This window comes from Mytilus galloprovincialis, chromosome 2, assembly GCF_965363235.1.
Source record: "Mytilus galloprovincialis chromosome 2, xbMytGall1.hap1.1, whole genome shotgun sequence".
Classification (NCBI taxonomy): Eukaryota; Metazoa; Mollusca; class Bivalvia; order Mytilida; family Mytilidae; genus Mytilus; species Mytilus galloprovincialis.
The window spans coordinates 22,690,706-22,703,167 of record NC_134839.1 but is presented as its reverse complement, the minus strand read 5'-3'; the positions used below and the strand labels follow the sequence as shown (position 1 = coordinate 22,703,167).

At 31.8% G+C, this 12,462-nt stretch overlaps 1 protein-coding gene across 1 annotated transcript; it reads right to left on the bottom strand.

Annotated features, from left to right (window-relative positions):
• Window positions 1–3,163: 3,163 nt before the first annotated feature.
• LOC143063157 (uncharacterized) lies at window positions 3,164–11,249 on the bottom strand. Its single transcript, XM_076235143.1, has 9 exons — window positions 11,196–11,249; window positions 10,099–10,143; window positions 8,319–8,429; window positions 6,400–6,565; window positions 5,788–6,071; window positions 5,414–5,542; window positions 4,557–5,069; window positions 4,082–4,210; window positions 3,164–3,249 (listed from the first exon to the last, which is right to left on the bottom strand). The coding sequence occupies exons 1-9, from the start codon at window positions 11,239–11,241 to the stop codon at window positions 3,179–3,181; spliced, it is 1,494 nt and encodes a 497-aa protein (XP_076091258.1). The 5' UTR covers window positions 11,242–11,249; the 3' UTR covers window positions 3,164–3,178.
• Between the last annotated feature and the right edge of the window lie 1,213 nt (window positions 11,250–12,462).

Sequence of the window (12,462 nt, the reverse complement as noted above, 5' to 3'; positions counted from 1 at the left end):
TCATGATCATGTGATGTTGTCATTTTAGTGTTATATTTAATATTGCCATGAAAGCGTGAGGTTTGCATAGCTATAAAACCAGGTTCAACCCACCATTTTTTTCCCCGAAAATGTCCTGTACAAGGTCAAACGACAATTGTTATCTTATAGTTCATATTTGTGTGTGTTGCATTGTCGTTTGGTTTTTTGTTGCACTTAAGTATTTCTGTTGCTTCGTTGTTTTCCTCTTATATTTGATGTGTTGTGTGATGGGACAGTCGTTGAGATCTCAACCCTCCACCTATACCTTTAGCCAATGTATAAAAAAAAACACACAACAATACGCCCAGTAAAACTCAGAATAAGTACCAAAAGAAACTAAACAAAATGACATTAATGCATAAATTAACAAAGAACTACTAGTAGTTACTGACATGCCAGCTCCAGACCCAAAGTAACCTGATTGAAAAATCATGTCTTCGTCATATGAATATCAAGTAAAATCCCTCCCGTTCGGGTTTTAGTATCATACCACCATAACATATATGAGTGAGAAAAACATAACCGGTATAATGCCAACAACTGGTTTTATAATAAATGTGTTTATTTTCGATGCAAAGACCCTATGAGTAAATCAATATTAAAGCCAAAATATGCAATATTTGAAGACCTGACAACAGTATCGTAACTATATTCCTTCTTAATAAGTCTGTTTAAAGTTTTTGTTAGCTTTTGAGGTGAATGCCGACATTTTTGTGATTTGTAAAAAATATTACCATAAACAATCGGATGTGAAATACCTGAACGTATAAGATGTCTGCATGTTGAATTATATTTACGAATGATGTCCTTGTGCCGATGATAACATTAAGTAAATGTGTTTACTAGTTTTTGATATCGAAAACACTGGTGTAATAATTTTTCAGTAATACTCAAATATCTCTTTCTAAAAACTTATACAATGTTTCATACACAAGCGAAAGTTGAATTATATAAACACCATAAGATTGTGAAAAGGGGACGTCACCATCTAAAAATGGTGTCTATATTTTATCATATTTTGAATTACAAAAGGATCAATCCATTCTAAAAACTTTCATGTGTTATGTTATTAATCATGCATTGTATAGTGTGTTGCCATCTTATTAAAATGGTGGAGGGTTGTCTCATTTGCATTCATACTACATCTTCTTATTTATAAGAAATATTTTTTTCTAATATACTATTTCTAGTATACAAACTGCTGCTTCCGATAACAAAATATAATTATATGCACTCTGGTAAAATTATTTTCAAAATTAAATTGTTATACCGTATGCAGTAAAATTATACATTTTGTAGGGGGTTCAATAGTTATCAAAGGTACCAGGATTATAATTTTGTACGCCAGACGCGTGTTTCGTCTACATAAGACTCATCAGTGACGCTCATTGTTTTGTAGATAAATTATTGTTTCACAGACGATGCCGGTAATTTCCTTATCTGATCTTACTGTAAACTCAGAGTTTCAATTGCTCAAAATTAAAGATTAAGTTCTATCATATAGTTTGTTTTGCTTTGTGCATGTGTTGTTGCTTTTACTTTGTTTTTTTGGGGGTAGTCTGTTGTTTGATAATAAATTTAAACTTTGGAGTTTTACCACCATTTGTAAAAATCTTTCCATAGGCACAGATTCTCATTCTCCCTTTAATGTAAAATTTCATGTTACGACTTAAAATTAACCACTGAAAACTGTCAAATCTAAAACGTCTAGCAATAGCCATATAAGCATAATAGAAATAAAATAGTATTGGGTCCCCTAAGCCTTTTAAATACATAAGAAATAGATCTCTTTTTGCAAATGCATTTATTAGTGATCACATACTTAGGATTCTTTTTATCCTACAATATAAAAGGAATATCGGTAAAAAAAATTATAATCAACATTCAATGGTCCAGAAAATAGAATATAAAGATTAAGATTTCCATGTGAAAGAAGGAAATCTATTATTTTATAACTCTCGTAGTTATTAAATATTAACCCCCTTATCTGACCCATTTTCTGAAATGTATGGTTTTGAATAAAATTGAGAAAGGAAATCGGGAATGTGCCAAAGCGACAACAACCCGACCATAGAGCAGACATCATCCAAACAAACTTCAAACCTGAGGAAATGTTTTGAGTGTAAAATCACATTGCGATAAGACGTGTCACGGTACTTGTCTATCCCAAATTCATGTATTTGGTTTTGATGTTATATTTGTTATTCTCGTGAAATTTTGTCTGTTGCTTGGTCTGTTTCTGTGTGTGTTACATTGTAGTGTTGTGTCGTTGTTCTCCTCTTATATTTAATGCGTTTCACTCAGTTTTAGTTTGTTACCCCGATTTTGTTTTTTGTCCATGGATTTATGAGTTTGAACATCAGTATACTACTGTTGCCTTTATTTAACGTGATAAGTAGCTTTCTAAAACAAAATTTGAAAAATGAGAAAAACAGGTCTTATCGTACGTTGTTCTTTGTATGTTCCTTGTTTGCTCTTGTATGTTTTAAATAATCAATTGATTTAAATATGTACAGGTTTCTTTCTTGTATGTAGGTCCATTTTGGTCATACAGCTCTTCATGTCCTTTGGCATTATCCATCATTGGCTTTGAATTGTTTAGGGCTTAGCATTTCATCAATCGAGTTGTTGTAAATATGTATGTGTTTTTCTTGTATTGTCTTGTAGGTTTTATCTGATGTTTGTTTAATACTTCACATCAACATAAGATCGATATAGATTGGAGACTTATTTCAGGTTTTTTTTTCACTTCGAATCATATTCGTAGCATTTCAAAAAAGAGAACAACTTTGTTCAGCCATCTTACATATATAATTAGAAAGTGTGTTTGTGCCTTATGTATAAATGTAATCAAGGTAAAACATGTCCTTTGGTAAGACATTTTTTGTAATATAACAATATAGAAAAAGTATTTTATCGATCGGTTGATTATTGGTTTGTTAAACGACCAGGTGTAAATATGTCATGCATTTCCAGGTTGAGAACTTAATCTTTGTAATGCAATTTAAATGTTTTACAGTCATCTTTTTTTAAGATGCTAAGAAACGAGTAAATGACCGTTTTGATCGAGACTTTCAATAGTGTCGATCAGAAAAAAAGGAACAGCAGATCTGGTATTTATGTTTTGAACATAAAAACTTGCCTTAGATGTAATCGTCTACTTTTTATAATCAAAATCGCCTCCAGTCTTGACTTCAATCTTTGTAGGAGAATATTCATCAGCGTAGTCTAAGTTAAAAGGGTAAAGTAAATGTTTTACGTATATTCAGAAACTACAATATAACCGGCATCTTTACATATGACAACGTTATGATGGTGAGATAATTTTCATTTTCTATTCAGTTTGGATAAATAGATTAAGCCAAATACGCGTTTTTCATATAATACGGACAAAAACATACTAAAACAACGAAATCATAAAAATGAAATAAGATTCTCAGTTGATAAATACAAAAATTAGCAAGAAACACAATAAGATTCACACTCCCTCGTGCAAGTTAACAGTTGAAAAACTTGCCTATTCATGAAGGTTTTTGGTCATAAAGTTTTTCAAGTATTTGGTCTTATGCATCCTTGCCTCTAAAGTGTTTAGTTTTTAGAGTAGAGTTCCTAATAAAGTAAAATCCTGAAAAGGATTTCGGGACTGACCACTACTTGGTCGATGCCGCTGCTGGTGGACGTTTCATCCTCGAAGGTATCATCAATCCGGTAGTCAGCACTTCGGTGTTGACATGGATATCAATTATATGGTGATTTTTATAAATTTCCTGTAATAAAACTTTGAATTGTTTTGAAATACTAGGGATTGTCTTATCCCAGGAATAGATTACCTAAGCCGTATATGGCACATTTTTTTTTGTTTAATTTTGGGTCCTTCAACTTCGTACTTGTTTAGCTTTATAACTTTTTTGATCTGAGCGTCACTGATAAGTCTTATGTAGACGAAACGCGCGTCTGGCGTATTAAATTATAATCCCGGTACCTTTGATAACTATTCGGACGAACAAAGTTTTCAATTATTTTTTCTATTCATATGATATTATTCATCAAACTAATTTACCTCCAGGGTAGTCAATAAAAAGATGTTGTTTCCTCAGATTTCCAAAACAGACACTTCTACTATGATACTGAGACCAACAATCACTCCAAAGACTGTAAAAATGACTACTTTCACATTTCAGTTGGTAAGCTTCAAATAAAAGTTTTATGTTAAACAGAGCCAGCATGCATGGAATTTTTTGAATCTTTACAGTAGAATTCTTGACAACGTCTGCCTATAACAATGACATCTTCTTTTTTTTTTTTTTATAAATAAAGGCTTATTCCTGAATCTCAAAATTACTATGATGATTTTGCAGGAACATCTATCATCTTATAAATCGATAATACTTCTTGGAATACAATTTGAACTGTAAATACATAAAAAAGGAACTACACGAATGCATCATGGACGTCTTACTGAGGCTCATTAACTACATAAGTCAGTCTTATTTACACCTTGGGTGAAACTAAATTTAAGAAGAAAACTTGCTTACCTAATCCGTCATATGTAAATCTGTTATCAGCTATTGGGAATCCATGATATTTGTTGTAATAATCGAGGTAGCTAACCACGTGTCCATCACCATAACCATGACCAAGTATGCTATGAACTTTACTTATATGATGTTCATGTTTGTTATGGAGTTGCTCTTCGTTTGAAAGATGTTGTGTATTTTGATACTCGCGTTCGCTCAAATGTCTTTTATGTTGATGTTCAACAGCAGACAAATGATCCTTTGCGTGATTGTGGAGTCTGTTCATGTGGAATTTTACGATTTTTCTTAATCTATCAATATGTCGGCCAGCCTCGTTTGAAATTCTGCTCACATGTTTGTTTGCCTGGTAGCCAATATTTTGCACATGTTTGTTAGATATGTGTGCTATTTTTGAAACATGGTTGTTAGCTACATTGTGAATGCGATTTACATGCTGATTGGCAATCTTCTTGTGGAGCAATAAATGTAGGTGTCGCATTTTGTGATAATGATATATGTGTCCATGACCATCTGAGGAAATGGAATAGAAAACATTTAAAAGTAACTTTTATTTCTTAAATTACGATATAGTTTTTATTGTTACGTTGAGGGACTATACAAGCTCAAAATGTATCTAATAAACAGAATTAGGGTGTTAAGACCTTTAAGATAATTCAACAATTAAGAGTCTTGGGATTTAATGTCAAAATAAAAATCAATTCAGAATTGATGTAAATATCAGGGTTTTTTTTTCAGAAAACTCTGGCATCTTTATTTAACTATAAAACACCAAACAATTTCAAAAATATTTTTTTTTAAATTACGAAACGAATAATCTTTGACGATATAAGTTCAAAGTAATGAAAGTTTGTTACCTCCACGATGAGATATGAATAGATGTTGTTTCCTCAAATGTCCAAAACAATAACTTCTACTGTGATGATGAGTGTAACAACTATTCCATAGACTGTAGAAACGATTTCTATGACATGTCAGCCTATTAACTGTAAAATATCAAGATTGTAATGTTGTATCTAAAAGGACTTGATGTTCCTTTGATTGGAAAGGTTGCATTAAACCAAATCTTGAGTGGGGAAGAATCACTACAAAAAAAAAAAGACTTTAAAAAGAAATAAGAAAACCTATGAAACCCGTGAATGGTCTACCCGGAATTTGGTTATACGAAAGTAAATAGTTGATTGAATTTGTTTTTTTTTTAATCTAAATTTGTACATAATGATATAAATACCTGTGCCTCCATAGGAGAAGAATTTGTTATGATTGATTCTAAATCCGTGATTTTTTTTGTAATAACTATAATAAGAAGTTCTATGTATATGTCCGTGACTATAAGCATGACCATGTCCGTGACTATAAACATGACCATGTCCGTGACTATAACCGTGACCATGTCCATGACTATATCCGTGACCATGTCTGTGTCGAATATAATGAACATGTCCGTGAACAACTACGTGACCATGGCCTAATCCATGTCTGTGACTAACTACGTGACCATGACCTAATAAATAGGTAAAAAAAGGTTTTATTAAAAGTTTGTAAACTGATTTATTCATTGATTTCAAGTTACATCATATGTGACATAATAGAGACAGATTAGTTGTTTTAAAGTTTATCCATTTAGTCATTATGCCCGTTTTTAGTTTCTTTAAATGAATATTCATAATACGAATAAGTTTGAAACTTTTGTCTCTTTCTAACACATCGTGTTATGTTATAAAATAATTATCATTTAATCTCTAAGTTTGTATTTGCTCTTAATTCACTATATATTCCGTCTGTTGAACATGTTTTTATATTTTTTGAGATTATAGTTTACAATATAAACCTACTGGACTATTTATGTGTTCGGTAAAACGATTGTAGTAATTTATGATTACCTTTGTAAACTGCAAACAGGTGTTGTTTTCTGAATCTTCCAAAGCATCTACCTCTACTGTGGTATCTACTATAACAACTTCTCCATAGCCGGTAAAAACGTGACTTACCACAAGTCAATTTATATCCTTAAATGATTTTTTTTATATATGAATACTCTATGTATTTTTTACAAGTAATTGTGAAATATTAATTAAACAACAAGTCTATATGAATCAGTTAAAAAACTTCATGTTGATAGATTGATATTTTACTGATTAATGACTATTTCTAAAATTAGGAGTAATCATAAAATAGCATTGCCAAAGAAATGCAGTCGAGTCCCAACTAATTAAAAGTTATTATTACACCTTACTGAATAAGTTCAGACTTATGACACTAAAATATTTATATATATATTATTAAATTTATATTAAGATCCATTTTGTTACATCTTGTGATCAATTTTATTTGGCAATCGCCAATGGCAGTCAGCAGGGTTGAAGAACATCAGTTGTTCGACCTGTTAGTCAAATGCGTTTTGTTTAAATATACTTTTTCACTTTTGTGGTCTTTTTGTTCTTCCCTCGCCGGGATTCGAACCCATGCTACTGCCGTCCCGCTAGACCACGCGACCACCTGGGCTTCACAATAATAAAGATTTCGGTTGCCGTGTGTTACCTTTCCTCGTCAGTTTTAATCTAGCGTCGTACTACAGTACATGATATATATAAGGCATGGAGATGTTATTGTTACAGATCAGCTCAATTATCTATAGTAAAGGATCCTACAAATTAATGCAAGATACAGTCACAGAAAATAATTATATTTATAAGTACGCCTGAGTCAGTGACAACTCTACAACAGAATATATATATTTATATATATATTTATATAATTTGAGGTTTAAACTGCATTATAAGTATAAATTGTACTTTTCCCAACACAAAATTGAATATAAATATAAATAATGCAAATTATTACTTTTTATACATTATGTGCACTCGAAATTTCTTTCTGGATTATCTCTCATTTAGAAGCGCTCAAACCAAAATAATTGAAAGTCCGGGATACATTCATACGACGAAAATTTCGTAGCTTTATGATTAGCCAAACGCAAAGGTCAACTTCGTCGGACGGAGTTTGAACCTTATTTTCTAAAATATATGTCAATTTTAGAAAATATTTTGAAATTTGTGAAACAAATATACCTAAGCGATCAACCAAATCGTTATGACATAAAACAAAAAACAAAACAAAAAACCCAAAAAGATTTTGAAATGACTACAACGAAATCTTTAACGTTTATATCGTGCTTTAAAGATTCCTTCCTTTAATGCATGCAGAGATTAAATTCATTATGGTAAAATTCCCCCCCCCCCCCCCCCCGTTCTATTGGATTACATTATGTTTTTATTATGATCTAAGTTTCTTTATTTACAGCGTAATCTTTTCTATTTGGTTTTTCATTTTCGTATGTGCGATATTTCTTCATTCTTGGAAAAGACAGCATTAAATATATTTTGCTGGTAGAAAAAACATCGCTTGTCAAATGATTACATTATATATGTTATATAAAGTCCGGACCTTGACTTATAATGGCTTACTTTTATAAATTGTGACTTACATGGAGAGTTGTCTCATTAGCACTTATACCACATGTACATCTTCCTATATCGAACATATGTTCAGAAATATCAATGCAAATATAAGACTTCTTTCTCCCCAACCCCCGCCCCCCAAAAAAAGAAAATAGAAAGACATATAATTTAAGTGTTTTAGTATTGGACACATAGCAAAAACATTCAAAATGTATGCAAAACGAGATCTTGTGTAAAGCGACAACGAGTTGCCAACTCTATAATGAATGAAGGTCATGTGTTAGATTATGCACCATATTACCTAATCCTTTGTAAGCAAATCTTCCATGCGTGATTTTAAATCCATGGTATCTCTTGTAGTATGCCAGTCCGATATGTCGGTGGTGTACCCTAGTATGTCTAACAACGTGTCCTAATTGTTAAATAAATATAACAATATTAGACATACATTACAGACGTGGGAGTAGGATGAGAACATCGCAAACAATATACACATATTTTAGATAACGTCATATAAGAATATAAGTTTTGAAAATATAGCAAGGGGACGACCATTTGATATTCTTGGGGAGAGCGGGGGGGGGGGGGGGCAGGAGGATTTGTTTTTGATCGGTTATTTATTTGTGTAAACTAAGAGGACAGATTATTCATTTTCTGCACTATTGAAGCAAGATTTTTCATTTTCATTAAAGCAAGGGACTGATTATTCATTTTCACAACTATATTTATGATAATCGAAAACATACAATTTTTAAATGGTTTGTTTATTATAAATAATACATGTATAGTCAAGTCATTATGTACCATTTTAATCAGAATTAATCATTATCCTCTGCAGAAATGAATCTTTTATATTCCCAACTGCATATACATGTATTGCATACATACATAGTATTAAAGTTTGGTTGTAACGCCTCTTTTTAAGGTATTGGCAAACATATTTCGGCGAGCGGAGCGAGGTAAATGTTTTTTAAAGGGTTTTGGAGCCATTGAAGGCATTAGAAGTTATAGAACAAATGATGCAAAATCATGCTTTCTGAGTGTTCCGAAGACCCTTTCATAATCTGAAAATGCAAGTTTTGTATTTATAATATTTTGACAATATTTTGGCTTCAAAGCAAAATGTATAAATTCAGTGTAAGACTTAAGTTTCTAGGGACAATATCAAAAGACCAATGTGTATGATAAAGTAAAAATGGAATTCACATAGTTAAGTCTGTGGCTGCTGTTTTTTTTAAACTCATGATCAAGTTCATAACAAAATTACTAGATTACAAAAGGAATGCAACACTAACAGAATACAGAAGGCCAACTAATGAACAAAAGACAAATAAATAAGAAATATTGATCCCGAAAAATCAGGGCTACGTCTGAGGGAAAACAGAATTTGCTTCTTGCAAGGCACTCGCTGTGAACACAATTTGATATGCGGACAAGCGTTTAGTTTTGAAATTTCCTACATGAAGCATCTAAAATATGTTAAAATAAAAGTGAGGTAAGGTTTCCTGAGACTCAGATACCTCAAGTTAAATAAAACCAATTTTCAGACATATCAAGTATATTTAAATAATATTTATACTTTTATTATTAAAACAATTTGGGAAGTGTTTCGCGAAAATTTTTGGGGAAAAGATAAATTTACGAAGAATCTGGTGCCATCTCATACTTTCGATTAGACCTGCCTGAGTTATTCATTTTCAATACATTGCCAGTCAGGTAATTTATTTTCAAACTACCACAGAACAAACCATTTATTTTTGTGATTGTGATTATCATGGCTGAGTTATCTATTTTCAAAATTCTCCTGCCCCCCCCCCCCCCCCAAGAATATCAAATGGTCGTCCCCCAACGAAATAATATCTACAGACAAGCTTGACAGATAGACTGTAAAATGATTAAATGTCTGCACAATATCACAGTGACTATAATGTACAATTATAAGAAGCCTATAAATACTATTTTCAAGCCTACTTATTATGATGATGTACATGATGATTACCTCCATATCCGGAACGTTAATACTTACTATGATGATGTGCATGATGATGACCTCCATATCCGGATGTTATGTTAATACTTACTATGATGATGTGCATGGTGATGACCTCCATATCCGGATGTAACAACTGTTGAGAAAGATCAATCAGTTATATTAAATACATGTATGTCTTGGAGAACAACATTATTTTTTTTAATTGTAACTGACTTTCAACTAGCTTTCAGAAACATTGAGTACTGCTTGTTCCGTATACTTGTCTTTTGTCTTTATGTTAGTTTTGTTTTTGGTATTCCTCGATGCGATATTTTGAGTTAAGCCAATTAGAATCTGATTTTTACAGTTTACTGTTAACTTTTATGGGGTGTTTTTGCACTACTGTCCAATGTTTGGGGAGGGTTGAGCCCCAGAAAACATTTTGTAACCCTATATGTGTCTGATCTATGTTAGGAGTATGTATATAATCAGTGGTTGTCGTTGGTTCGTGTCTATCATACAATGTATTTGTTTTTCCTAAATTGATTTTATTTAATTAGACCGTTAATTTTCTCGTCTGAACTAATTGTTTCAAATAGATATCCCTCAGTTTTAGTTTGTAACCCGGATTTGGTTCTTTTCTCATCGATTTATGAATTTCGAACAGCGGTAAACTACTGTTGCCTTTATTTATTGCCGACGATACGATATTGCTGCCTATATATTTGCGTACATCTTCTTCATTTGAACTCTGGTGGATAGTAGTCTCAATGTAGATCATACCACATCTCCTTATTTCTATATGTATGTAAACTCGTCATAGATGACAGGATTCAAATTGTGTACGTATAAAAGACTCGTCAGTGTCAGCTAAATAAGTTTTTTGTATTTTTCATAATTTTATTTACAACTGTCCATTATCTTTAACATTCACAGCTTCAGATTTTTATAGGCTGGATATTTTCAATTCATTCATTGTAAACAGAAACTGAAATATCACTGCATGACGTTATTGCCTGAAGAACGTTTAAAGAAAATATTTATATGGGATATAAAAAGATATTCCATAAACATTATATAATTTGTGTAACATTTTCGAAAAAATGATTATGTTATTACTTTCATTTTATTATCAAATTTAAGACGTTTTATCTTTCAAAGTTTTGAAATCTTCACTTTAATAATTTTGTGATATAACAGCCTTACCTGCAGCAACGGCCACGAGCACTAACACATATAAACCGTAAGACATGTCGAAGGATGTGTGGTAACTTCCCCTGGTTCTGCTTATATAGTAAATATACAGGCCCATATGTTACCATGAAGTACCTGTAAGTTACTGTTGTGCATTTTGCTATCTTCTCTTACATAATAAAAACATGTACTAAATAGTTTATAATTTCTTATTATGGACAGAAACATTATTATTTTACACTTCATTTACGATGAAAAATACATAGATACTTGTTCATTGCATAACGAACCATTTCCTGGATTAACTATGCTGATGACTGTACTTTACATCTATTTTGCAGTGTATATTTTCAATTTTTGACAATGTCTGTCATATATTACACATGTTGAATATCTAATTATATTTAGTCGGATAAGCATTACAATATTGTGCAAATGACACAGAACTTACATTTCCAAACACAATTCAGTGAAAGATAGGCTACAAGATATAAAAAGGGATATTAAAGCTTGAAAAAGTCGAGATCAAAACTGGCAGTCATTGCGAAGACAAACAATTGCACATGAATCATAACACAGAACAATTAGAGACTGAGTAATGCGAACCCCACCAAAAACTGGGGGGATCTTATGTTTCCGAGAGAAAGGATAAGCAGATTCTGCTCCACATGAGGTATCCGTCGTGAAGAAGGTGAACAATTAGGATAAGGACACTGCCTCCGATAATGAACAAAGACAACATATTACATTACTATTAGTCGGATAATTTCTGATTATTTGGAATTGGTTTCTGCCGGTTATTCACAAATACACAGCTGTAGGATCGGAAAAGTTTCCTTTCATTAGAGATGTCGAACATAATTTATCCTCTATACAAAAAAACAAATTATTTACTTGAAATAATTATTATTCAAGCCAATGCAATTCTAAATATGGAGGTAAATACTATAAATATACATTAAAAACTAGTTCCAGAGTTAAGCAGTATTTCTTTTCACAGGACATCTCATGTTGTTCTTCTTCTACCAAGAGGAGAAGAGATTTACAGAATTTTAGGCCATCTTTTTGGAAAATTTATAGCAAATGTTTTATTTAGATTTTAACTTCTATGAAAATAAGGCAATGAAATATGAATGACGATGAGACAACTTTCCGCTAGAAATCGAAGGACGATGATGTAAAAAAAAAACAGTTTGGAGTCGATCAACAACTTAGATAAACATTCTTTAAAAAAAGGCAACAGTTATATACCGCTGTTTAAAAGTCATAAATTGATTGA

Coding starts and splice junctions, on each gene's coding strand:
- LOC143063157 (XM_076235143.1), bottom strand. CDS start 11,241: ATGTCTTACGGTTTATATGTGTTAGTGCTCGTGGCCGTTGCTGCAG. Junction 8,430..10,098: donor TCACCATGCACATCATCATA/GTAAGTATTAAC, acceptor TTTAACAATTAG/GACACGTTGTTAGACATACT. Junction 5,070..5,413: donor ATTCATATCTCATCGTGGAG/GTAACAAACTTT, acceptor CCATTTCCTCAG/ATGGTCATGGACACATATAT.